This window comes from Trichoderma harzianum, assembly GCF_003025095.1.
Source record: "Trichoderma harzianum CBS 226.95 unplaced genomic scaffold M431scaffold_3, whole genome shotgun sequence".
In the NCBI taxonomy this organism is placed as follows: Eukaryota; Fungi; Ascomycota; class Sordariomycetes; order Hypocreales; family Hypocreaceae; genus Trichoderma; species Trichoderma harzianum.
This window is the reverse complement of record NW_020209251.1, coordinates 2,133,887-2,159,550: the sequence shown is the minus strand read 5'-3', so window position 1 is coordinate 2,159,550 and position 25,664 is coordinate 2,133,887. Positions and strand designations below refer to the sequence as shown.

General features: G+C 51.3%; 12 protein-coding genes across 12 annotated transcripts; 5 read left to right on the top strand and 7 right to left on the bottom strand.

The window, feature by feature from the left end:
- Nucleotides 1–16: 16 nt before the first annotated feature.
- On the top strand, nucleotides 17–2,192 carry M431DRAFT_110058 (hypothetical protein). Its single transcript, XM_024911741.1, has 2 exons — nucleotides 17–1,681; nucleotides 1,769–2,192. Exons 1-2 carry the CDS (start codon nucleotides 86–88, stop codon nucleotides 1,931–1,933), a joined length of 1,761 nt encoding a protein of 586 aa, XP_024777696.1. The 5' UTR covers nucleotides 17–85; the 3' UTR covers nucleotides 1,934–2,192.
- A 307-nt stretch (nucleotides 2,193–2,499) lies between these two features.
- On the bottom strand, nucleotides 2,500–2,816 carry M431DRAFT_517628 (hypothetical protein; the record flags this gene model as incomplete). Its single annotated transcript, XM_024920339.1, has 2 exons — nucleotides 2,500–2,607; nucleotides 2,646–2,816. Coding segments are annotated over 2 exons (262 nt in total), but the record flags the coding sequence as incomplete, so codon positions are not given.
- Nucleotides 2,817–3,314: 498 nt separating this feature from the next.
- Nucleotides 3,315–4,677, top strand: M431DRAFT_78123 (glycoside hydrolase family 16 protein; the record flags this gene model as incomplete). The annotated part of the gene is made up of 4 exons (XM_024922656.1): nucleotides 3,315–3,570; nucleotides 3,646–3,746; nucleotides 3,820–4,489; nucleotides 4,580–4,677. The coding sequence occupies 4 exons, from the start codon at nucleotides 3,315–3,317 to the stop codon at nucleotides 4,675–4,677; spliced, it is 1,125 nt and encodes a 374-aa protein (XP_024777694.1).
- A 498-nt stretch (nucleotides 4,678–5,175) lies between these two features.
- Nucleotides 5,176–5,866, bottom strand: M431DRAFT_78972 (hypothetical protein; the record flags this gene model as incomplete). Its single annotated transcript, XM_024922763.1, has 3 exons — nucleotides 5,176–5,529; nucleotides 5,605–5,700; nucleotides 5,789–5,866. The coding sequence occupies 3 exons, from the start codon at nucleotides 5,864–5,866 to the stop codon at nucleotides 5,176–5,178; spliced, it is 528 nt and encodes a 175-aa protein (XP_024777693.1).
- Nucleotides 5,867–6,419: 553 nt separating this feature from the next.
- Nucleotides 6,420–7,638, bottom strand: M431DRAFT_79469 (hypothetical protein; the record flags this gene model as incomplete). The annotated part of the gene is made up of 2 exons (XM_024922825.1): nucleotides 6,420–7,065; nucleotides 7,145–7,638. 2 exons carry the CDS (start codon nucleotides 7,636–7,638, stop codon nucleotides 6,420–6,422), a joined length of 1,140 nt encoding a protein of 379 aa, XP_024777692.1.
- Nucleotides 7,639–8,788: 1,150 nt separating this feature from the next.
- On the bottom strand, nucleotides 8,789–9,241 carry M431DRAFT_79491 (hypothetical protein; the record flags this gene model as incomplete). The annotated part of the gene is made up of 2 exons (XM_024922828.1): nucleotides 8,789–8,988; nucleotides 9,064–9,241. The coding sequence occupies 2 exons, from the start codon at nucleotides 9,239–9,241 to the stop codon at nucleotides 8,789–8,791; spliced, it is 378 nt and encodes a 125-aa protein (XP_024777691.1).
- Nucleotides 9,242–9,662: 421 nt separating this feature from the next.
- Nucleotides 9,663–10,418, bottom strand: M431DRAFT_77523 (hypothetical protein; the record flags this gene model as incomplete). The annotated part of the gene is made up of 3 exons (XM_024922586.1): nucleotides 9,663–9,749; nucleotides 9,804–10,142; nucleotides 10,197–10,418. The coding sequence occupies 3 exons, from the start codon at nucleotides 10,416–10,418 to the stop codon at nucleotides 9,663–9,665; spliced, it is 648 nt and encodes a 215-aa protein (XP_024777690.1).
- A 602-nt stretch (nucleotides 10,419–11,020) lies between these two features.
- On the top strand, nucleotides 11,021–12,674 carry M431DRAFT_110044 (hypothetical protein; the record flags this gene model as incomplete). The annotated part of the gene is made up of 2 exons (XM_024911740.1): nucleotides 11,021–12,417; nucleotides 12,500–12,674. 2 exons carry the CDS (start codon nucleotides 11,021–11,023, stop codon nucleotides 12,612–12,614), a joined length of 1,512 nt encoding a protein of 503 aa, XP_024777689.1. The 3' UTR covers nucleotides 12,615–12,674.
- Nucleotides 12,675–12,784: 110 nt separating this feature from the next.
- Nucleotides 12,785–16,026, bottom strand: M431DRAFT_14619 (hypothetical protein). Its single transcript, XM_024912729.1, has 2 exons — nucleotides 15,213–16,026; nucleotides 12,785–15,160 (listed from the first exon to the last, which is right to left on the bottom strand). Exons 1-2 carry the CDS (start codon nucleotides 15,787–15,789, stop codon nucleotides 13,074–13,076), a joined length of 2,664 nt encoding a protein of 887 aa, XP_024777688.1. The 5' UTR covers nucleotides 15,790–16,026; the 3' UTR covers nucleotides 12,785–13,073.
- A 3,989-nt stretch (nucleotides 16,027–20,015) lies between these two features.
- Nucleotides 20,016–21,606, top strand: M431DRAFT_479546 (hypothetical protein; the record flags this gene model as incomplete). The annotated part of the gene is made up of 3 exons (XM_024915778.1): nucleotides 20,016–20,631; nucleotides 20,693–21,106; nucleotides 21,323–21,606. The coding sequence occupies 3 exons, from the start codon at nucleotides 20,016–20,018 to the stop codon at nucleotides 21,604–21,606; spliced, it is 1,314 nt and encodes a 437-aa protein (XP_024777687.1).
- Nucleotides 21,607–22,209: 603 nt separating this feature from the next.
- On the bottom strand, nucleotides 22,210–22,716 carry M431DRAFT_492250 (hypothetical protein; the record flags this gene model as incomplete). The annotated part of the gene is made up of 2 exons (XM_024916990.1): nucleotides 22,210–22,344; nucleotides 22,408–22,716. 2 exons carry the CDS (start codon nucleotides 22,714–22,716, stop codon nucleotides 22,210–22,212), a joined length of 444 nt encoding a protein of 147 aa, XP_024777686.1.
- Nucleotides 22,717–23,482: 766 nt separating this feature from the next.
- On the top strand, nucleotides 23,483–25,379 carry M431DRAFT_77349 (hypothetical protein; the record flags this gene model as incomplete). Its single annotated transcript, XM_024922562.1, has 2 exons — nucleotides 23,483–24,481; nucleotides 24,546–25,379. The coding sequence occupies 2 exons, from the start codon at nucleotides 23,483–23,485 to the stop codon at nucleotides 25,377–25,379; spliced, it is 1,833 nt and encodes a 610-aa protein (XP_024777685.1).
- Between the last annotated feature and the right edge of the window lie 285 nt (nucleotides 25,380–25,664).

The window sequence follows — 25,664 nt, the reverse complement described above, 5'->3', positions numbered from 1 at the left end:
CCTGCACCGCCGTACTTCGAATTTCTCGACCAGAAGCTGGCATCGCAACTTACAGGCTTCAACATCATCTCACGCGACGCCCAAAATGACGTCCATGGCCGCATCGCTGCAGGCGTCGCTCCCCAAGCCGAAATACACCGGCGAGGATGAGGAAGCGCCATCCAGGACGCAGCAGCGTGGCCCTCGTATCGTAGGGCCCGGCCAGCTGGACGAGACGCAAATCGTCCTCAAGCGAAGCGGACCTCCCCCATACGGCCAGCGAGCGGGATGGCGACCTCGCTCGCAGGAGGATTTCGGCGATGGCGGCGCATTTCCCGAGATCCCTATTGCCCAGTACCCTCTGGACATGGGCAAGAAGGGTGCGAAGACGAGCAATGCCTTGGCGCTCCAAGTCGATGCCGAGGGCAAGGTCAAATACGACGCGATTGCGAGACAGGGTCACGGCGAGGGACGAATCATTCACACATCTTTCAAGGATCTGATCCCGCTGAGGCAGCGAGCCGACGCTGGAGAGATTGATCTATCGCGTCCGGACAAGGAGTCTGTGGAGGCAACAACGGAGAGAACCAAGAACGCGTTGGCAGCCCTCGTCAGCGGAGCAGTGGCGGCACAGAAGCCAAAGAACCTCAACATTGGACAGCGAAAAGACCCGACATTTGTGCGATATACGCCGGCAAACCAGATGGGAGACAACTCCAAGAAGCAGGACCGCATCATGAAGATCGTCGAGCGGCAGCGAGATCCGATGGAGCCTCCGAAATTCAAGCACAAGAAAATCCCCCGCGGTCCTCCGTCACCACCTCCTCCTGTTATGCACTCCCCCCCACGAAAGCTTACAGCCGAAGATCAAGAGATGTGGAGGATCCCGCCTCCGGTATCGAATTGGAAGAACCCCAAAGGCTTCACGGTGCCCCTGGACAAGCGTTTGGCTGCAGACGGACGAGGCTTACAAGATATTACGATTAATGATAAGCACGCACAGTTTGCAGAGGCCATCAAGATGGCAGAGCGCCATGCCCGAGACGAAGTCCAGCAGAGAGCCCTGATGCAGCAGAGGCTAGCGGAGAAGGAGAAGGCTCATAAGGAAGAAAACCTGCGGTCTCTGGCCCAAAAGGCGCGCGAGGATCGAGCTGCTGCTGGGCAGCGTGGAAGAAGGGATTCGAGGGATTCGCGAGACTCACGAGAGTCGGGATCAAGATCACCATCACGGTCAAGCTACAGCGGCTCAGAATCCAGGGGCGGTTCTGATAGCGAAGATTCAGAGATTCGGGCTCGAGAAAGGGCACGAAGGGAGAAACGAAAGGAAGACGAGCGCAAGTTGCGACAAACACGAATGGGTGCAGAGCGACGAATCCAGGTCATGGCGCGAGAACAAAATCGAGACATATCCGAGAAGATTGCTCTGGGCATAGCCAAGCCTTCACAATCCAAGGAAACCATGTACGACTCTCGACTGTTCAACCAGTCCAGCGGGTTCGATAGCGGATTCAACGAGGACAACCCCTACGACAAGCCCCTCTTTGCTGCTCAGGATGCCATTAACAGCATCTACCGGCCGCGAGCAAACCTGGACGAGGAGGATGCAGAAGCGGGCGATAAGGAAATGGCCAAGATCCAGAAATCAAGTCGATTCGGCGAAGCACTGGGCAAAGGTACCTTTAAGGGGGCCAGCGAAGCAGAGGTCAGTTTTTCTTGGACATTCTTCCCCCATTCTTCCCCTCCTTCTACTCTTGTCGTTTTTGTAACATTGCTAACTGATTGGAAATAGGCACGAGAAGGACCCGTGCAGTTTGAGAAGGATGCGGTAGACCCCTTTAATGTGGACAAATTCTTATCTGAGGTGGACCAGAACTCCTCTTCCAAGAGAGGATATGGACTGCAGGACGAGGATCGGAAAGCGAAGAAGGCTCGCGTGGAGGAAGATGACGATTAAAGCGTACATGTACTATTTTTTTTAGAGATGCATTATCATGTCCAATACTAATGAGATGATGGCAGTATCGCGTCTGCTGCTTGGGTATTCAGGGGTCAATATCTTTTTGGTTTCGTCGGTGTCATAGTCCACTGTGCTTGGTTAAAGGTATATGGAATGGAAAACAAATAAAAAGAAGACAATTTGTCGATATGATGATTTTGATGCCATTCGGACAAGAACAAAGGGGTTGGTGTTTATATAATCTGTAGCACCTTTTAACGCTTGAAGACATCACATGTGAAGAGCAAAGCTGTCCGGCATCACACCATCAGAATACCGAGCCCACTCACACTTCGTATCTAGCACACTTTGCTTTTGGCTTTTTGCACTGCCACCCCGTCTCTAGCTCACCTTTTCGTTTATCTCCTTTTCTTCTTCTCCTTTTTAGCCAAGGCCCAATGGTAAGCAATCTGCCAGGGAGGAGAAAGAGAAGAATATGTCGAAATGGCGGCGCTTTGGTTCTATATGGCAGCTGTCAGTCATCTTGTACAATACGAGCCAGCACCATAAATAGCTACAGAGTTTCAATGACGCGTCATTGTTACAGGCTGTGTCGATCCAGGTCCCCAGTTTTCGCTTCTAATCCGCTTTTTGCACGATTTCCGGTTGCAGCTTTGCATTTTTTTTTTTGGCTGGCTTGTTTTAGGCAGAGGTTAGTCAGGGCAGCTACGGGAGTGTCTGAATCTGGCGACTCGACACGGCACGTTTTTTTGGTGACGGGGAAGCGGCATTTGGTCCAACCCCGGGGGACCATTGGAATGAATCGTTGGCTGTGCCGCAGTATCCGGCGTTGTTGTGTATGGAGTAAGATAGGCAATGTGACGGTAGATGCACCAAACAGAAAGGGTGAGCAGGAGATCTCATGTACGAAGTATGAGGTCAATCCACCTTTTTTGTGTTTATTTTTTTTTTTATTTTTCTTACTTCTTACACTACACCTCGTATCCGTGTTTGCTGGAGCATTGTGCTTCTCTTCTTCATCCTCCAAACTGCCAGTGTCGCTCGTTTCTACCTCTCTCTCTTCTTTTATTCTGCGATATCTCCAGCGTGGATACATACGATACGCATTTATCAGGACGAATACGCTCGTTGGGAGTTGCTTGTTCCCAAAGTGGTTATCGCCGGTGATATTAACCGCCTACACTCATTGGCTGGGATTGGCATCCTTCGATTGATTCCAATCGTTAGTTGGTTCGCTGATTTGAATTTTTAATTTACGGTATTGCACGCCTTTCGACAAAACTAAAAGCGAGAAGCATATCCGCCCCTGTTTCTCTCTTTTTTCTCTCGTCTTTCGACTTTGCGACCCAAAGGGAAATCTCATCTTTCAGGCACCAAAATGGATCGAGGCGTAAAGCCGGGCGAGATCCCTCCCAGATACGAAGAGTTCCAAGTTGGTTCTGGTGGTGGCTATCAAAAATCCGGCTCCTCCGCCTCTGCGTGGGATCCGAGATACTGGTCCAAGAAAGTATGGATCGGCATCGCTGCAGTCATTGTCATCGCCATTGTCATTGGCGTGGCTGTTGGCGTCACACAGGGGAAGAAGAGCTCATATCCCGACTATTCCCAGCTCACCTATACCCTAAAGGATACATGTGAGTTTACTCATGTCTCAACATTATGTCCTATTGGAGATTTATGCTAACCATCGCTTGCGCGCGAATAATTAGTCCAGGGAGAATCCTTCTTTGATAACTTCAACTACTTCACAGGATTCGACCCTGCCCAAGGCTTTGTGCACTACGTTCCAGAGCCTCAAGCTAAGCAGCTGGTAAGTAGCAGTAGCTTTCATACTATCATCATGGGTACTTCAGTTGCAAGAGACATCATTAACAAGCTGTTAGAACCTCACTTTTGCATCCCAAGATGCTGCAGTCCTCAGAGTCGACACCTCTGTCGGCCCGGGCAGCAACCCCGATGCTTCTACGGGTCGCTTCTCAGTGCGAGTAGAATCCAAAAACACCTACAACAACGGCCTATTCATCTTTGACGTCCGTCACACTCCGTTTGGCTGCGGCACCTGGCCCGCTCTCTGGCTCACTGACCCATCCAACTGGCCCAAGAACGGCGAGATCGATGTCATGGAGGCAACGAACAAGGCCACCGACGGAAATCAGATGACGCTTCACACCTCCAGCGGCTGCTCCATGGGCGTAAAGAGGAAGCAGGCGGACAAAGCCCTTCAGACCAATTGTGATGCCACCAAGAACGGCAACGCAGGCTGCGGCGTCCAGGGAGCAGACAGCACCTTTGGCTCGGATTACAACAAGAATGGAGGCGGCATCATGGCCATGGAGTGGCGTGATGCGGGTATCCGCGTGTGGCAGTTTGCTCGCAGCGCCATTCCCTCTGACATTACGAGCCAGAAGCCTGATCCGAGCACTTGGGGCGAGGCCGCGGCCGACTTTCCGAGCACAGACTGCAATGTTGGGAATCACTTTAGGAATAACTCGATTATCCTCAACATTGATCTCTGCGGCGACTTGGTGTATGGAGTTTGGGACAGTTCTGGTTGTAAGTGCTCTTTTCCCACCTTGCATGGTCTGCACTCTTCTTTTGTTTCCAAGTATTGGCCAAGATGCTAACAATACTTGATTCTTGTAGGCTCCAGCAACTGTACCGACATTGTTGCAAACCAACCCCAGTCCTTCACAGATGCGTACTGGGAAGTTGGCAAGTTCCAAGTTTACCAGTCATCGTAAGACTGAGCGTTGAGGTTTCCGTTTAATGAGGCATGGTTATGAATTATCGGGGTTAATACGTAGGGAGACAGAAGGGATATGTATTGGGTTTATATAGTAATAAAATAAGCGGCACGGGGTGCTAGGATGAACATGGCTCTTAGCATGCCCAGGGAAGAAGAAGACCGTGAGACTGTTCAATAATGAGTTTCTTATAATATACATAATCTGCCTCTATAGAAGCCTGGGTATTGTTATACACATCCAGATCTCCCGATTAAATCAGTAACATGCTGCCATCTCTTTCTCTCTTTTCAATCAAAAGGCCACACCCAAAGTGGAGAGATGCCATATGTCAGTTCCGCCAACGCCAACCCAGATGCTCTATATATACACTCTACCGGAACTCCCCAGCCCGTAATTACCACAAGTTTAAAAAAAAGCACGTATCCTCAAAATCCTTCATATCATCATACAAGCCCCCTTTTCCTCTTCAACAAAGTAGAAACAGCAGCAGCTCTACTCGTCACTCGGCTGACGCATATACGCATCAATAGCCGCACTAAACGCCGCAAAGGCAACGCAGCCTCCCGCAACGGCCTGCGGGCCCGCGTTCTTGGCCAAGATGCCTCCCGTCAGGCATCCGGCCGCCATGCCGTTGACCAGGTCGTTCTTCGCCCGCATGCCCTCGATGCCGCACTCGATTCCGGAGAACAGGGCGCCGACCTTGCCGAAGTTCTTGGCCATGCTCCAGGATCGGGTGCCCATGTCCTTGAAGCCGATCTTGAGCTGCTGGCGGAGGGGGAGGGATGTGATGGCGGGTTGGCCGTTGGCGCCTTGGAGGGGGCTGCCGAAGGGGGTATCGTATGACATCTGGAGGGAAAAGTAGAACATGTTAGCAAAATGGACAGAGGAGTTAGGACTGGTAGCAGGATAGAGGAAACGTACAGAGGCCATGAAGAGGCCAAAGAGTCCGCCCATGCCGAAGCCCATGACGCCTGACATGATGGATTTGCCGTAACATGATTCCATTGCGCCTTGAATCTAGATCGGAGAAAGGTTAGTTCATTGTTTATGCGCTATGGCCGCTGAGCTTCGTTGGCGCGCAAAGAGAAGAGAGAGGAAGATTTACAGCTCTGACGTTGGGATCTTGGCCGCCCAGCTGCGGAAGAGGCGTGTTGCCCCCGCTGAAAGGAGTTGGAATGCTCATGATGAAAAGAAAATAGCTTCTGAATTCGAATAAATTGAGCGATTGGCCGGTATGGCGATGATGCCGTCACTGTATGCGAGTAATGGGGATTGTTTGAATCGCCTAGCTACGAGGGACCTTGAAGATTAACGAGAGGAATTATTTCTGCCGCGCTTGACCGCCTTGGTGGGTTGGCGGATTCTAAGTGTCCCCCGCGGCGGGGCTTAAATTCAGCTGGGCTTCGGTGCCGCCGGCCGGAGCGGAGCGGGAGGCTTGCGGGAGGTGGAATTTGTGTGACAGAGGGAAGAATTGGTGATGATATATTGATGTGTGCTTTAGTCGCTTAGGATTGAATAATGACGGAATATTGGACCATATATGAATGTCACTTTAAAGAACAGACATTACAGGCGTAGACTCGCAATGCTGTTAGTAGAGTTCTTTCGTATATTTCCTCTAGCTTCGTCTATTTGTCAAGGTCCCAAAACAATCCCAGTGCTCACGATGCAATGCCAGTACATATCTTACCCGCCTTTAAATAACATCAAACCACATAAATATGACCAAATGTCTCTCATTCATCACACACCGCAGCCACGGCCTTGTTAATCCACAGCTGGTTCTTCTCCTCCTCAATATACGCAGTCGCCAGCTGCTTCAGCTCCTCCATCTTGGTGTAATCCGCCAATCCAATCTCGCTCTTACCAAGCGACGGGTTCAATCTGACGTATCGAGTCTTAGAATGCTCAGAACGGTTGTTCAACGCCGTCATGTGTCGTGAAAAGTCCTTGCCCTTTGCGTTTGTGTTGGTAGCAAAGCCCATCACCGAAGATGCCACTCCCACAAGCTGGAACCATGATTCAGATGGTGAATCGGGCTTGACGTAGCCGGTACCCAAGCTGATGACGCACGATACGGCGGGAGCAGGCTCGTTTGGCTGGACGAGCTCGTATCTTGAGTACCACAGCTGGTCGATGGGGTTGTTGTTGAGGAGGCCGCCGTCCCAAAAGGTTAGTTGTTGGGGATCGTTTTCGGGCCACTTCACTTCGGGGAAGTATGTTGGTGCGGCAGAGGTTGCGCGCGTGGCTAGGCTGATTGTGATTTTGTCTGAGTGGTCGCGCATGACATCGTTGACTTTGGATTGGACGTGGATAGTGTTGTCCTTGTATGATCTCAACAAGACTGTTTCAGCTCTGTTTTGCGCTGTTGTGCAGACAAACCTATTCAAGCACCACGTTATTAGATATGCTTCCTGCAGACAAGAGCTGAAAAGAAAAAGAAAAAGATTCAGATACTTACATCCTGCCAGCATTGGGATGCATCAATGGCGCATCGCCCTTCAACCTCCTGTCTTCTTCATCCAGACCATACTTGGCAACGACCTTGTCAATGGCCTTTTTCAACGAGGCGTCGTCAAATCTACTGCTTTGAACCAGCGTCTTGCTGTTGTTGATCCAAGAAGCCAGCGAGTTGGGCATCACGCGAGTGATGTTCCACCCATAGATTTTGGGGCTAAACACCTCTTTGGAGATAATGTCGTATTGATCAATGGCATCCGAGGCCGTCATGCGAAGCCGAAACAGCATGATGCCAATGATGCCGCCAGTACTTGTTCCCGCGGCCAGTTCGAAATAGTCTGCGGGGCGACATTCTTCTTTGAGGCCCTTTCGTTGCTGGACTCTCTTCATGATTTCTTTGAGGACGATTAGGGATGCTACGCCTCGGACGCCGCCGCCATCGAGAGCGAGGAGGCGGACGCCGTTGAGATGCCGTGTTGCAGGGAGGTAGACCATCGTGGTGTGGTGTGGCTATGCTATGTAAACGGCTAGAAGAAGAGAGGAATGCTAGAATAGTTTAACAATTTGAAAACGACAGTTGTGGGAGCGCAATTGTTACTTATATAGGTAGGCAAGAGTATCCAGTCTACTTACACACTGGTGAGCGTACTGGTATAAGTCACACAACGCAGCTGCAAACTATCAATAGAGTCCCCGTCCAGCCTCCCAGACTATTGCCGGTCCATCCCGTTTCCAGAGCCGCTACAGGGCCAATTATTGACTCTTGGCCCAGCTGAGCTCTTGTTTGCCCACTCTAGACCAGCTCCACTCAGACGCGGCCCGTCCACTAGCCTCCAAATCTCACGGCGAACCCCTGGAAATATTGCCTTGGAAAACGCCTTCTAGCCTCTGCCGAGATGGGCTGTCTTCTCATAGGCAGATCGGGGACAGCTGAAGGCCATGGTATCGCCCATAGTTGCTTCGGTTGTGGAGGATATGTTTTCTGCCCCTGCGTTGTACGGAGGTGATCTGGGGATCTGAGTGGCGAGAGATACGGAGATGGTCGTTCAGCTGAGAGCAATGAGTTCGAATGTGGAAGTGATGCGACGGCAGCTGAAAGGTTCAATGATGCATTCAGATCGCTACCACTGTGGGCCCGCAGAAGAATAAGTTTTGCCATTATAAATTTGATGATTAGTGTGTCGTATCATGATGAAGAGGTAGCAGGCAGTTGGATCTTTGCTCTGTTGAGAAGATGGTTGCTGCGTTTGTAGGAGGCAAGGTATTCGAATCTGGCTTGAGACGAGTAGATACTTGTATGTGATTATTCGGTCTATCCATCAGAGAGTAGGTTTTGCAATGATATGAATTTTAGAGTATAATTGATAGCAGTGAATATTCTTGGCGCATGTATAAACAGGCGATCAAGACTCGTCTTGCCGAGCAGTGAGCGTGACATCAATAACGCAGCTCCGTATGTCTAATTGGCGACTGCAAAGGTGTAATAATCGAGGCCCGAGAGAGGATCTCCATGCCAGCAACATGCTTGTATAAACTCAACTCTGTGTCTACCCATCCTCCCCGAGTTCTGCCATGCCCGTGATGTCGATGAAGATGAAGCAAGTTGAAAAGCAGAGCCACCGAGAAAGTTCCAGTAATCTCCCATCTAGAGATTGGCCATGACAGCCTCTCTTTGCATCAAAGTAACCATTCGCTCTTGAGACCGCACTGGAATCTCTTCAGCCATGGAATCTGGTAGTACTTGTCGTTTGCGAAACTCACCAAGTTCACGCTTGTGCTCCACCACAAACTCACGGGCACAAGGCGACTTGTGGCCAGTCTGAACGTTTTGGAAATAGTGTTCGACTTGAACATAGAGTAACAACAAGTTAGCAAGTGATTCCGGGAGAAGACCCTGGGTTGCAGGACTATGTTACACACAGAGCATAAGCTTCGAATACTTGCGGCGAGCATTCACTCCCATTTCTCGCTGCATGATTTCGGCGCAGACCTTCCAGTCGTGAATTCGATCGGCTGGTTTCACAGCCTTTGGAGACTGTGGAACGATTGTCTTCCAGAAGAAGCGTTCCTCCTGCCTCGACCACGTTTTACCACCCATTGTGTGCGAGCTCGGAGTGTAGTATTCTGTGAAGAAACGTAGGCTGGCGAAGGTTGGTAGGTGTATAGTCAAAGAATCCAGTAAAGGACAGGATGTTCAGGAGTGGAAGATTGGTAAGAGCTTCGCAGGTGTATGAAAGCATCCAGTCCATCGTCGACAGTTGTTGTAGAGTCAGATGCAGAACACGAAGAATTTATAACGGTGGAGCATTGGCATCGTGGTCGTCCACGAGGTGATTCAGTTCATCAGGAAAGCCGCTCGAGCGCCCATGCTGACCGCCAGATGGCCAAACGGATGGCATTCTCGTGATATAGCCATCATTAGGATTGTGTTCGTCAGTGATTCACAGACGCTGCCAAGAGAGAAGCCACTCAAAACAGCTCTGCTAGCCCGGCGAATTAGAGCCACAGCACCAAGAATCTCAGTATTTCTCAGAAATTCGAGGTTCAGGCGCCTTGACGCCTCGGGCTTGGAGAAAGCCCGCCATGCAGTGATCAATCCTGGAAAACTACACAATGTGAGCATCACACACAGTTGTACTTTAGCAATTTCATCAACTCACGATGCTCTTCTGATTCAGCGGCACCACGCCGTCCTTGATCCAAAACGCCCACGCGCCCATCATATTTGCCAGCATCATGTCCGTTGTCAATCTATCGCCGACAACGGCAATGTGCGACGGATCAGTCACTCCAGTTTCGGGATACTTTTTGAAATACGCCATGATCTCGGCGCCACAGCCTGGCTTCTTTGTTGAGTGAGGGAGGACAAATACCCCCGTGCTCTTCTCTACTTCAGCTGCTTGCTTGAGATCTTTATCCCAGCTAGTCGCTCCGGCTGTGTTGGACACTACCAGGAGCTTGCGACCAGGGTAGGTCTGCTTGAGCTTTTCAAAGTGTTGCTGTGGCTTTCCGTTAGTGACGTTGCAATTGAGAAATGGGGGACATGGCCGTACTCTGTAAGCGGGATATACTTCTTTCGCATCGGGATAAGCAAAACAATCGTCTTTATCTAGAACGACGGCCTTGATGTTGACTTTCCGACCTTCTCGTTGCAGGACCGAGTCGAGGGGGATGGGAAGATCGTTGAACGTTGGTGCAATGTGATGAGGCAGACACAAGCTCGGCTTAAGCAGAAGCTTTGCTGAGTTGAGCGACCCGTACAGATTGAAGTTCATTTTGGAATACGACTTAATATTGTATATGTGGAAAAAGAGTGAACCTGAATAATGAATGATTTACATGCACAATCTATGTAAGTGCGAAGAAGACAGACACAATTGATGCAATTTCTTCTGGCAGTTCCAGTGGGTCAATGGCGCTACGCCAGATCGTTCAGCTTAGTGCCTCAGGACCCTGGAGCTCCGGCAGCTTCAGCGCGTCTGTCGCGTTGAGTGCTCAAGCTGCTTTTCCAGGGAGAATCTCGGATGAGGTCAGTCATTGATTATTGCTTGACAACATTGAAGCTTGACGAGAACATCATTCCTACAGATTCATTTTGTGAGGGGAATTAATTTCAACTTTCTCTGAAAGAGTCACGACTATATTGTGACCAGCAGCACCATCTCTTACTGCTGATTCTCCTGCGCCTCTGCAATTGAAGATACCCTCAAGCAACGAACGACCCCTCCATACAGAAGCAATCATCAGACAGTCACGGCTGCTTCCAGAACTCGAGAAGCAGCCAATACGAAGCTTTGAGGCTATCGATTCTCATCAAGAAACTACAATGGATTCAAACGAAGAAGAACACCCAGATACCCCGTCATTGGGCGACAAGATGGACATAGACATCCAAGAAACAGCGACAGAGCCCGAACCGATTGCAACAACGCCCACGCCTCGACGCCGTGGACGTCCTCCAAAAGCCAAGTCGAATAGCAACACTCCCAATGCGAAATCAAACGTCGTGCCCGTCTTTTCAACTCCCAAGAAACCTACAGGCTTCAATGCCCTCACGCCCGGCAGAGCAGCAGACCGATCTGCGCGGAAGAAGAGCGCAAGAGCTTTGATAGACCGAGTCGTTGGAGATGGAGGGAGCGATGACGACGACGACATTGCAAGGCAGATTTATGAGTCGAGCGATGCTGGGGATGAAGACGACGGCGAAGATGAGCTTGAGGAGAGAACAGGCGGCGAGGCGGCAAGCTTTGTAGCAGACGAAGCTGCGACGCCTTCAAAAGGGCCGGCTCGGCGAAAGGGCCGGCCCAAGAGAGCCAGATCGCCAACGCCCCCGAGAAACTTGCCTCCGCATGAGCTGTACTTTCTGCATAACAAGCCTGGTCGGCCCAAGACGTCGGACAATACCTTGACGTCTCTCAACTTGCTCTCCCACGACGAGTACTTTAGCATTCTGCGGGAACACAAGGATCGCCACGCCGAGAACATCGACTATCTCGAGTCCCTCCACGCAGAGTCATTTCCACAATGGGCGTTTGAGCTATCTCAGGGCTTTAGCGTATGTCTCTACGGCTTGGGATCCAAGAGGCATCTCCTGCGCAAGTTTGCGACATACATCCACTCCAACAACAAGTCAACAAAGGCCGGCAAGATTGTCATGGTCAACGGCTACGCTCACACGACAAACCTCCGCGAGATCCTCAGCGTCGTCGCGTCCGCCATTGATCCCACCCAAAGAGTTCCAAACGCTCAACCCGCCGTCATGATCCAAAGCATCACCTCCCTTCTCTCCACTACGAAGCTCACCATCACAATCATCGTCAACTCCATCGACGCCATTCCCCTCCGCAAGCCCGGGTCTCAGGCTATTCTCTCCCAGCTCGCAGCCCATCCGCAGATTAACCTCGTAGGTTCTGCTGACTCTCCTGATTTCCCTTTGCTGTGGGACATTGGCGTTCGGTCAGACTTTAACTTTGTCTTTCACGACTGTACCACCTTTTCGCCTTTCAAGGCTGAGCTCGACGTAGTAGATGACGTTCACGAGCTCCTCGGCCGGCAATCGCAACGTGTCAATGGCCGTGAAGGTGTTGCGTTCGTCCTCAAGAGTTTGACAGAAAACGCAAAGAACCTGTTCCGCCTGCTTGTCGGCGAGGTTCTCATCGCAATGGAAGACGAGGGCGACGACGGCGTTGGTCTGGAGTATAGAATGGTGTATAACAAGGCCGTGGAGGAATTCATTTGCAGCTCCGAAATGGCTTTTCGGACGCTGCTCAAGGAGTAAGCCAACGATACCCGAAATCCCCCCTTTGCAATCATCCCGTGAATCATCGAATAACGATACTGACATTACTCTCCTTAGATTCCATGACCATCAAATGTTGACAAGTCGTAAAGACAACCTGGGAACGGAGTTGCTAAGCCTACCGTTTAGAAAGGAAGATCTTGAAGCCATTTTAGAAGATTTAACTGCATAGTTGTTTTGCTTGTTAGTTGTTTTGACGATGCTTCTCTCTCAATATTGTTAAAAGGAACAGGAGGAATACACACGAGGGAACGAATATACCAAAAGCGATGGCGCATCAATGTCTACAAAGTCTTACATTAAGTTATCACAGTGACGCTTTTTTCGAACTTCGAATAGTTCGTAATGTCATTAACTGCGTGTCTTCTTTTCGGGAACTATCCGTCTATTTCTACCTCATGTCCTAGTAAATATCTAGCCATTAGATCATAATTTCTTCCCCTTGCATCGCGCTGGCATTCTCATCACATGCAGCTGTCTAATCCTACCCATCTGTAATCGATCTATTAAAACAAGCAGATGAAGAGGAAAAATGTATCGTTTCATCGTATGATCCCACACTGCAGTTAAATACCCATCGTTTGATAAACCAAAGAGAGAAAGAAAACGCCCGTATCATGCTTCTATATAATTAAACTTCAAGCGCTTTGACGCATGTCCAGAGAATCACTGGCACAATGACGTTGTCGTTGCCTCCCGTCAAGACAGCCTCTGTCAAGCTAGCCATGGAGGAACACACCAAGGCGTGTCCAGCCCGGGTCGTCATGCTCGTGCCCTCGCCGTCGACGGGCCACTGCCCTATTCGAAGCCAAAGACTAGCAGTCGTTAGACCAAGGAAGACGACAACTGTAAATGCCAAGCTCCCCTCGAGGCTTTTACCACCACCCCAGAGCCATTTGCGATGGCCATATCGGCGCCCAATGAGGGAAGCAGCTGCATCACCTAGGCCAACACAGACGACTCCTGAAACCATGCTGATCTCTCTGGTGGGAATTTCCCAGCCGGTCAGGTAGTTAGATCCGGTCCGCGGTAAGGATCCAAGCGACAGCCAGAGAGGAATGGCACACCCAATCAGGAGAAAGATGTGAGATATCACAACTGGTCCACGAAAGTCTCTTCCGTCCACATACGGAGCTAAGAAGGAGGCGATCGGCTTGGAGAGAGGCGGCAACTGGCTTGCCCGTAGCAGATCCAGAATCAAGAATATGGCCAGGACGATCGAAAGAGCCAAGGCAACAAACGTTGGATCGACGTAGGTTGCTGGAAGAAGCATACCGACCATCATGAAATGGAACACCTTCCGCCGGGTGTCCACCTCGTACGTGTTTTTCAGTTGAAACACAATGGCAAGTCCAACAATCAGAATCAGGACCCAATAGCCACTAATGAAGAGACGTGTGCTGGCCTCGCCAAAATCATGAAGGCGAACATGCTCCACCCAGCCACGGTGACACTGCTTTGCATCCGAGGTATCAAGCCGTGGGGGGAGACAAATCCAGCGTTCAAGGTTGGCCCTGACAACTCGATATCTGAATCCTGGCAGGTCACCAAAAAAGTAGCCGAGAGCCCAGCCCATAGGCTCGTTGCCATCAAGGGCATATTTCTGCACATATGGGCGGATAAAGGCCACTATGATGACTGCCAAGCAGGCGTATACATAGCCTGCGTATATCCACTTCCTCAGTGCTGCTTGTGCCGGTGTAAACTTGAAATATGCGCGGATAGAAACAGATGCCGTCCGTTTTCTTCTTCCAGATGGAGTGTGCGTTGCTGCTTTGCGAGAGAGTTTCTCGGGGAATGGAGTCGTATGTCTTCGAGAAATTCCGCCTGCTTTCCATCCATTCTCTATAGTGGGCGAAGAGGGATTGTGCACGTCAGATGGGGTGTCTGCCGCTATGCTGACAGATTGAACTCTAGTAGGACTGCTAAATCGCAAGTCGTCTTCGTCGTCATCGGTTGAGAACGATATATCGTCGTGTAAATCATGAGGTGATCCTAGAATTTCGTTCCTAAGTCTCTGCCAGGATAACAGTCTAAACAAGGACTTCCAAAACGGGCGTCGTGGCGGATATGGCTCTCTTCGAAACCGCCATTTGGGGACTCTTGCCAAAACAATTCCCCATCTAAGCACGGCACCACAGAGCACGAGTATGCTCAGTCCACCACCCCATAACAGAGCTTTTAGGATCTGAATCTGGGGCGACGACGCTAAGAGCAACACGTTGATCAGCGCAATTGAAAGAAGTTGAAGCTCGGCTGTAAGGAGACTGGTCGTAGTAAGATGATGTAATACAGCGGAAGCAGTTCTATGTAGGGGGTATAGCAGGACGAGGTCTTCTTGCGTGAGGAAGGAATAAGTCGGTAGAAGTCGAGAGTTATCTGACGAAGATGATCGCCAAATCAGAGGCAGACAAGATAGAACCCAGTGAAGAGAGTCATATGCAGCGTTTTGATCTAGTTTCGGCACTACTTGTTGGGGGATCGAGCTTATGCCAAGTATAAGGTTGGGGAGGATGGCTGCTGGGTTGTTGACAGATACGAGCAGTGACACAAATATCGTAATGGATGGAGGATAGAGAAGAGGCGCAGGGTCGAAGGTTGAGGGAATCTTTAACGGCAGGGTTGAGGATGCCTGGCGATTCTTGTAGCTCCATGCCATAACTCGAATCGGATACAGCAGTAGCAACCCTCCATACAAGGCACCAAAGAGATAGAAATCTACAACTAGTAAGAAAAAAATTCACAAGGATGGAGGAGGGATGTGATGCACCTTTGCGCCAAGTACATAATACCGGTGCCAGCAACTTGTTGGCTTGGATCATGCCAGCGAGCGTGGTGATGATACCAACTTCAATGGCTCGCTGTACGAGAATCTTCTTCCGGCGGATAACATCCGGTAAGATGGCCCTCTCTTCAGACTTTTTGCCATTATGTGATGCTCGACGACTCGTTGGAGGTACCGGTTCTTGCAGGACTGCGGGCGACAAGAGTGGCGTCGAAGTGCCAGATGTAACCTCGTTTCGGCCTCTCAGCCCTTTGTGGGGTCGCAGTTTTGGCGGCGGCAGGCCCTTGAGGAAGTGTTCATCGTCAGCATCGGTGCCGCTATCGCTCGCTGGCGTCGATTCCTTGGAAAAGGTTTGTAGACCGGATAGCGATGGTTGGCTCGAGTCGTTGCCCAGCTTCGGAGATGCAGCTCTTTCGCCGCGAGAGACCAGATGGTCAGAGGGGTAGGGCAGCTCGGAACTCTGGTGGTGATAGGGGTGAGGCGACCGGTTCAATGCCCGAAGGACATCTTGTTCATCTTGATCCAGAGCCTCTGTCGACTCTGGGCTGAGGTGCGTTGGCATGTCGTGTGAGGCCACTTTTGCTAGGAACCATTGAAGACGGTTGGAGTGGATGTGGCTCGAAAACTGGATGACGTATTAGGGAACTGAGGCGTCGACAGCCTTGGGGAAATTCCAATGGCTGCTGCTCGGGCGGCTTCAGCAGGCAAAGGAGTGTTTACATTGGGAGAATTAAATCGAGAAAAATAAACGAAATTACGTGGAATGGTGTTAGACTTTCACATGAAAGCTACGTGTACCTTACCCACGCGGTTCGCTGAGGCTTTGCGAATAGTTGGTCCATTTGCAGGCATTATCACGTGAAACCCTGATGGCAGCCAAAGTCACCGCCCTGCAAATCATACGTGCATAGTACTTGCATGAAACAGCGCTTGAGATATGCTTGAAAGAGGCATTTGGCCAAGAATGTGTGACGGATGATTGGCCATTTTATTGGACTTCTTCAACGGCATTAAATATATTAAGTCCCTGTGCCTGTGCCTGTGCCTGTGCGTTTTTAGCATTGCAGGCGTCAACTTCACGTGTCTCGGCAGCGGAAACCTCATAGCTAGACGCCGGTTATCCTCTGCTAATTGTCTCAACAGCTGGCTGGATCGACTGCGACTAGCAGCAGCCACATTAAAGTTAGTGACTGATCAGTTTGTTTAAACATTGCCAAAATGGGCAAAAAAGAGCAGAGTAGAGGCAAAGTTTGCAGCCTCGATACTCTTGCAACGCCAATTGGAACCTCCCGCTGGCCTGGCATAGCAAGGATGGCATTTTCACAAGGCTGAGAGGATCTGAAGCTACAGCTGCAATGCAGAGCCCCAAGGTTGAAACCGGGATGCGTACAGCCAATTGGTGTCGAGGGAAATGCCATGCTTGAGCTGGTAAACGGCCTGGAGGCTAAATGTATTCAGCTCGAGTGGAGCCAATTCAACGGCCGCAAATCATGAAGAGACATGTTGCACCAGACAAACAGAGTTGAGACTATCCAGTTGAATCTCACGAAGATAGTTTGCAGGGTTACAGATTGAAGCCGGCCGTGCATCCGGTATCCGAAGATTGGATTCTCACTGAGAGATGCTGCCAACAGCAAGTATAGGCTTGGCATATGACTTATTAACTAATTAGTAGTTGTAAGTCCATTGATAATGATATACATCAATGCTACTCATCTGGAGCTGGAGTGTGTACGAGTACATATTTGTCACAGCAATTGACTTCCTTCCCCTCTTTTCTCTCCAATTTCTTGGAGGTTGGTCTTTTACTCTTGAACCATCCGCTGAATTGCGCGCCGTGGCCTCCGAGGCGTTTCCAGAAGCGTGGATACCCTTGCTTACCTCGAGAATTCCCCATGAGGCTGAGGGCACCAAATGCACGGACTCGCCAATCTAAACGTTGATCCAGGGCCTAAATAAGCCTTGGCTGAAATCCCAAAGTTTGCTGGCCTCTGCACATTGGCCAGAGAGCGTCAGTCTGGGCCTTTCGTCCGCATAAGTGCATCGTCCAGTCGGGGCCGGCCAAGTCTCCAATTCTCTCCCTTCCCGCTTCTTTTCGACTCGAATACGAGCCGCGCGAGAAAATGGGCTGAGCCAGCGTCGGTTGGGCTTTTGGCGGTGATGTCAGTGAGGGAGTGCGGTTACGGAGTCGCTGCTGTTAGCCGCACGGCTAGTCTCGTTTGCTCATGATACCGCTTCGGGGCGATCCCGCGGAGAATAACGAGAGTGAAAGAGCGTATCCTGGGGGGCATTCGCAAGACATGCTCACATTCGAACCTGGACGCATCTCGTCGCCGTCATGGTTACGGGATGCTGCGGGCGGCGTTCCGGCGTCTTCAAGGCGCCCACGAAAGGGGTTACACCGCCCCGATTATTCACGATCACGGCAGGCCCTGTCCATGATGTGGAAGAGTGTAAGCAGCGGGAATGCCGGCAGCGAGAGCTAGGAAACTAGGAAACGGGCTGTGGAGATGGGAGATCACGCCACGCTTCTCTTTGATGGACAAATGAAGACTTTGTACGGGTGAGTAGGAGCACGCTACTGGTTACGGGCTACAGCCAGGGAGTTCCATTGTGCAGATGCAAAGGACGTGTTGGTGACGAGAAGGACACTGGAAAAGAGGTCATCGCATCCCCAGACCATCATGGTTTACGCAACCCTTTTGTCGTCGGGACATGGGCCAAGGCGGGTGATATATGACCATCGATGATCATAAGGAGATGGGTGATGCCACTTCGTAACTGCAGGTTCTCGTACAACCGGGGAGTAGGGACTCCGCTACCTGTGCTAAATGGGGATACGACAACCAAGATCCGAGGAGGGCACGGGAATTGCCATGACAAGGTACAAGGTGTGGTAAGGCTAGAAACGAGAGAGACAGAGATCAAGAAAGGCTGTTTTCTCCGAGGTTGATTAATCAGTCGGCACTGTCCAGGCGCTGCGCTCCTCGTCTTAGTCCTGCCACGAACTACTGCGTACCGCGGGAGTCCTCACTGGCTTGTTGATGCTGGTGGTTGGGTGGCGATACTCATGCCGGCAAGTGGATTAACAGCTACTGTAGAACGAAATACGGAGTACGGAGGAGCTTGCCCGAGCAAAGAACCAAGACGACGGGCGGAGAGAACGAGTTTCATGAGGCCGCTCCGGGATAAGGCGCCAAATGCAGCGGCATCAATTGCTGTGTTGTCGGATAGTGAGCAGTGAGTGAGCAATTGATGCCTACATTTATGTACACGTAATCATTTAGACCTGATCCTTTGCTCACTTGCTGCTCCCCTTCTATCGCCGAGTTTCGCCCTGTCATCCTGGAGTACCTATTGCTGAGGTCGCGAGCTCCTGGGGCGAAACTGTACCTACCCAAAAGTCTAAAAGCTTCAAGCTCAAAACAGGAACAGAGGCCTGACGTGGCGTAACGCCTGTTTGCCGCTGGAATGGAGACGCTGGGGCAATAAATCGGAATTGAATTCGTCCACCTGTGTCATGTTTATTCTTCTCCTTCCATGAGTCCCTTTTCTTCCCTTGCTTGCCGCTTATAGCATCGAGCGAGTCAGATAGTGGGCGATGCATGCCTGGTACAATTGCGCCTGGTACCGCCAGTAGTAGTAAGCTCCCTTTGGCGCTAAAGAAAAAAAAATACAATCAATGCACGTCCACACAATTGAAAGCCGCCCCGAGTCTGTCAAAACCCGGCAGCGGCTCTGCAGAAACTGAAACTCGTCATGGATTCCGCGATAGCTCCCCCCCTGCAGCGGGCCTAGTGCCGCTAAAGCTCTCCGAGGCCCAAAGTCGCAGCCAGTCAGAGACAGCAAATGGCTTGTGTCTGGAAATATTGGCCCTCAGCCCGTGCTTCAAGGCCCGCCAGCCCAACCTCCAGCCTGCGCAAGCGTCTGCTGTCCGCTAATAATGACGCATGGATAAGCTATCGCCCTTGTCCTTGTAGCAGTGAGCTGTCATTGCTGCCGTCTTTGCCATGCCAGCTGAAGCAGAGTGGGCACTGGGCTGGGGCCCGGGAGCCAGGGCCACCACCTCGTATCCATGGATAGCAACAGAAGACATGGAGCTTGTGATACTGTGACTGTATCGTACAAGCGCGGACACGGCGGCGAGGCTGTTCAACCGTGCCAAGCGGGTTAGCTAGCAGCCTTCGATCCTGTTTTCCATGGCCGTTGACTGATGCTGATGCTTGCTATCGATTTCTTATCTTTCACAAGCTGGCGGAGCGCCTTTATGCAAGCCCACGGACCCTCCTCCAGCCCCCAAAACTTATACTTTTCCATCGTCGAGGAACGGCAGCCTCTCTTTCCACCACACTTTTCCCCTTCTCCTCATTCACCTGCATATATACACCTAACACATACGCGGACTCGACAGTTGCCGTCTTCGTTGGCCAGACCAGAAACGCCTCTCAGCAACCCCGACCCGACTCGGCAAAACGGAGACCTGCAGCCATCTTGCCCCAGACTTTGCCCCAAGAGGAGACTCCAGACGAGTGTAATTCTCCAAAAGAGAAAACGGGACCCGCCCTCACTCGAAAACCCTCTTGCTAGACCTTTCGGGTCCGGCATAGTTGAACCCAAAAACCCAAAAACCCTCTCCGCTTGGCCTGCCGGTGGTGGCGTGTGTCTCGGATTCGTCCAGTCTCGTAAACTTCAAGACACCCCCTGCCCTGCCTGCAGCAACACGGGACTCGCATACGATACTCAACTGCCCCATTCGTTCAAACTCTTGACAGTATATTATCCGCTGTCATGGCTCCCGCGGCTTACAATGACCGTGATGGTCACCTAGAGGCTGGACTTCTGAAGAGCACCCAAGGAGAGAAGCAGACCGGATATCAGCACCTCACGCAGCAGACCCCCAGCAAGAATAGGAAGATGGTTTACTTTAGGCGGGCACTGTTCATCATCGCAGTGGGCTTCGTCCTCGGCTTGGGCGTTGCCACTGCTCGGCCCAGCGTCGTCAACTGCCACAAGTCCAACAAGATGGCCGTGGCCAAGGCTCACGCCTCCAACGGGGAGCTGGCTGAGGCACTTCAGAAGGCGTCTCCTGATCTGCTTCACCGGCTGCTGCATGCTTATCTCCCCGAGAGATACCAGCACGGCGTCTTCCCCTCGGATCGTGATGCCATTGATGCTATCCATGGCGACGACCCTTCTGTAGCTTCGGCTATTGTCCAGATTGCCAAGAGACAAGAGGATACACCAAACAACAACTCCACCATCCCCAATTCATCGTCTACAACTCCCCCGTCCTCTTCGTCTACTTCGGTACAGGAATCCTCAACTTCGCCTGCACAGTCAACCACGGATTCGTCATCATCCTCGACCACCACTCCTGAGCAATCCTCGACTGAGTCTACTACGAGTAAGTTCTACTTTGACATTGAAAGTATCATTGTGACGATGGCTAACTCACGTATCAATAGCCCAACCCGCCAGTACCACTGCTGGGTCCACAACCTCGGACTCATCTTCAACCTCTACCCCTGCTTCCACCACCGCAGGGCGCACCACCACCGACGAACAGACTACTACTAACACCGGAAGTGCAACCTCAACCGAGCCCCCAAGCTCGACCACTTCGCCTTCTGAATCCACTACTACTACTGGTACGTCCACCACAGGAACTGAAGAGACCACTACGGCTGCCTCCTCCTCTCCCACCACCACCGCTCCAGAGTCCACCACCTCTTCTGGTAGGTCGTCATCAAGCATCGTTTCATCGTTTACCGATGCATCTACAACTGCTTCTGATACTTTGCCCCCTTCCTCTTCTACCTCTTCCTTCCCTTCTTCAACTTCCCCTCCGGAATCGACGACAACGACAGAGACCACTACTGGTATGTCAGATTTTCGCGTTGTCGTTTGACATTGTCGAGACGGACATCCCAACTCTGGTGTTGATGCTTGGACCATTTGCCTGGATGTGAAAGGGAACTCTCATAGTTGCTTGGTTGCGAGTGCTTCAAGTTTTGCGAGACGAAACTATCATTTTCTTCTTTTATCTTCTAGTATTCAAATAATGATTGTATCAATAACTAACACGCTTTGAGCAGATAACTCCATAACATCATCAACCACTACTAGCGAGGGTCCGGCAACAACCATTACTTCAGGCACTAAGACGACGTCTGCTCCGGTTCTCCACACTTACACCAGAACTCTTCCCAACGGCGGCACCACCACACTCACTTCCACCTCATGGGTTGCCGTTGTCCCTACCGACCAGGCCGAGGGATCCAAGAGCCCTGACCTTCAGAACGCTGCCTCCCTGCCTCGTGGCGAGATGGTGCTGCCTGCTGTCATTGGTCTCTTGGTTGGAGCCGTTCTTATGGTATAAGACGGACATGACCGATCTCCCTTTCCTTTTTTTCCCCAACATTTTCACTCTCCTTTCAACTTGCATAAGCATCAGCGTATCGATACTAGAGGAATTGGCAACGGCGTTTCATTCATTTTCAATCTCAACAATTCACGGCCACTTCCTTAACACTCATTTCCTAATACAGCAACTCGGCGGATGCATAGATTGGGTAACTGCATTTTTTGATATTTTCAGCAACAAACTTGGACTTAGACTGGGATAGGACCCTACGCGGGAAAGCCTCTGGCATAATCATTTGGCACATATGGCATAAAAAGGGGATATAGTGTATTTTCAGCATATAGCAAAGCGAACAAGCAAGCAAGCACAGCAGCCACACATTTAGGCGCAACGGATAAGAACCCTTGTCTTTTTCTTTGGGATTTGTGGCATTTGACGTATTTCGATTTTCTAATCCATCATTGTCGTAAAATATATATACTCGTGTTTCTTTTGATAGGTTTCATGGGTATATAATAATCCAATAATTTCAACATCCAGGGACAGTAAACTCCCATAACTCCATTCCATGCAAATATGTTTTCTCCCAGGTGCCAGATGCAAATGCACCATTGCCGTTTAGCCCGGTCCGATTTTGGGCATATCATGATGCTCGCTCAGCCTGGACAAGTACGTATTCAGCTCCTCGACGCGCTCTTTGTGTGTCTTTAACAACTCGGGTCTCGATCCAGACGATTGCGCAATCTGGAGAAGCTGTGTCCAAATGTTAGCCAATACCATTCAAAAAATGAGGCTCAAGGTGCAAACGAGGCTTACCCTCTTCTTTCTGGCCTCCTCGTACCGTCGCTCGGACTCCGTCTTTAGGACCACTGGTTCATCCTCTTCCTTGTCCTCGCCATCTTCATTGCTGCGATGATCATCATCTACGGGGCTCTTTTTCTTATCGCGACTGCGCTTGGACGTGTCGTCGCTATCGTTGTCCTTTTTGACGAGTGCGGCATCGTCTCCGGTCGAGAGGTTCTTTTCCAGGTCTGACTTGGCGGTCTTCTTCTTCTTCTTGCTGACTTTTGCGCCTTTCAGCTTGAGGGCGCCGCCGCCAATGGCCTTGTAATCGTCGGAGCCCATTGCTAATCGTCGGATGACAAACAGCAAGACAGGACCACCTATGCGCCGAGGAGGTTTTTCACGGCGCCGACAATAAACGACAATAAACGATAACGATTAAATGAGGTGAGAATGCAGAACCGCAGATCGAGTCCGAAAGGTCGCTGCCGCCTTAGTCATCAAGGAGAAAGGCCGACAATACGACGCTAGCATGTTTAAGCATTGAATGGCAGACCAATGAGGAGCGGGCGAACAGGGGGGGGGGGGCCAATTGCTCCCATCTTTCTGCTAGTACATGCGAGGGGAACAGCGGCTCGTGTGTCGCTTCACCATTTCGAACCGTTGATTAAAGTTCCTTTTGGTCCACCGACTCTTTTTTCTTTATATTCTTTTTATATTCAGGGGGAAAATAGCTTCGATTGTGCCGAGCATTCGTTTTTTTACGGTTCTTCTTTCTTCTTTGTTTTTCACTTTCGAAGACGTCATTTACGAAGACTTACGATAATCTGTGCTCCGTCCTTTTTTTCGGTTACCGAGGCGGTTTTGTTGCGAGACAGCGCATTCCTTTGTTTCATCGTTGTCGAAATCTGCGACTTCTTGCCCACGAAATAAAGACGACGTCTCTTCGTTCTCACGATTTAAGTTGGCTGGCCTTGAGCGATATGGGATATCTCTGCTGAATTCGCCGGTCGAAACATAAACAACTTGAAACACTGGGCGACCAGTGAGGGAGGAGTGAAAAAGAAACGACACAAAAGGGCACACAGGGACAAACAAGACGGCAGCCATGGTGCAGTCGCAATCGCGGGACTCGCTGGAGCTCGCGTCGCTGGCCAGCTCCAGCGTCGCCTACGACGGCGCCGCCTCGGAGGTGTCGTCGCGTCAGAGCATCTCGTCGTCGCGGAGGCTGTCCATGGTGGAGGAGGAGGATCCCTTGGACGACGGCAACCCGGCGGTGAGGGGCAGGCTGGGCCGCTCGTACTCGGTGTCGTCGGCGTTCGACTTTGCGGGCAACCTGTTCCCGCTGAGCTCGACGGCTGGCGCTGGCGGATACGCACCCATTGGCGCGCCGACTTCAGCGGGCAGGCCGAATGGGGGCCTGGGCGGAGGGTCGCTGGAGAAGCTCAAGACGCTGACGTATCTGAACGGCCTGTCGCTCATCATTGGACTGATTATCGGGTCTGGCATCTTCTCTTCGCCTAGCCAGGTGAGCGCGAGGCTCGGGTCTCCTGGCGCAGCCCTCATCGTGTGGGTGGTGGCGGGCATTCTTGCATGGACGGGCGGTGCTTCTTACGCCGAGCTGGGAGGCGCAATCCCCCTCAACGGCGGCTCCCAAGTATATCTGGCCAAGACGTTCAGTGAGCTGGCCGGTTTCCTCTTCTCATGGGTGGCTCTCCTGGTGCTGAAGCCGGGGAGCGCTGCCATCATCGCCATCATCATGGGCGAGTATTTCGTCAGGGCCATCATCGGCGCAGAAGCCGAGACGATTAACCCCTGGATCAACAAGGCCGTTGCGTTGGTGGGCATCTTCATGGTGACGTTTCTCAACTGCATCTCGACAAGGGTCGGCACGAGGGTCAATGATTTTCTCATGTTCCTCAAGTTTGTGGCACTGTTGGGAGTGACTGTGGTGGGCATCGTGGTGGCCGCCACGGGTCTCTCTTTTAAAGGAGATGCAAGCAGCGAGTGGAAATCGCACGATTGGTTCACGGGCACGTCTTCGGATCCGTCGAATTGGGCGATTGCGTTGTATGCCGGACTATGGGCCTATGATGGCTGGGACAATGTGAGTTGCGAAAAGCATATGTGAACAACGAAAGAGCTGCCATCTAACATGCGCTTCAATGTAGACAAATTACGTCGTGGGCGAGTTTCGCAACCCTAGCAGGGACCTCCCCCGCGTCATTCACACAGCCATGCCGCTGGTCATCGTCTCCTACGTCCTCGCCAACGTGTCTTACTTTCTCGTCCTCCCCTTGGCGTCCATCAACGCCTCCAACACCGTCGCCGTCCAGTTTGGATCCAAAGTCTTTGGACCGATTGGCGCGCTCGTCTTTGCGCTCATCGTCAGCGCGAGCTGCTTCGGCGCACTCAACTCATCTACTTTTACCGCCAGCCGACTTATTTACGTCGCTGGCAAGGAGGGCTACATCCCTGACATCTTTGGCCGGCTGGGTGTCGGCAGCAACGACAACGACCACGGCCTGTCGACGCAGCGTTCTCGCAGCTGGTTCTCCAAAAAATTCCGCAGCTGCTTTGGCGACGAAGATGCCGGCTTGTTCTTCACCCCTATTTACGCCCTGCTACTCAACGCCGTGCTCACGTGCGGATACTGCATCGTCGGCGAGTTTAGCACACTGGTCACTTTTTACGGTGTGGCGGGCTACACATTCTACTTCGTCACCGTGCTGGGCCTCATTGTGCTGCGTGTCAAGGAGCCGCACCTGGAGCGCCCTTACAAGACGTGGATCTCCACCCCCATCATCTTTTGCTGCGTCAGTCTCTTCTTGCTCAGTAGGGCCGTCTTTGCGCAGCCTTTACAGACAATGATTGTCGTAGCATTCGTCGCGGCCGGCATACCAGTGTACTTTTGGCGGATCAGAGGGAGAGATAGGTCTACCACGCGGAGAAGCGGCGACATTGGCGACGCAGAGAAGCCGTGGTGGCGGTTCTGGAGACGGTGAAGGAACGTGCATCTTTCTTCTTCTTTTTTCGTTTATCGCGTCGGGTAAAAATTCCCCGTATGGATGTTCTACAGAATACTACTTATTACTTATTAATGCCTTGTTTGAATTTTGCTGGTTTAATGAGCATTGCTCGATTTTGGCTGGGGTGGTTTCAAAAGGGTTACTTAGACATGACGGCTGGCATTGGGAGGGCATGATTGCTAATGGATGTGAAGACTGCAATGAGTAACGCATGGTGAAAGAGTTGAATGCATTTATTTATAAGCATGTATAATGAATAAA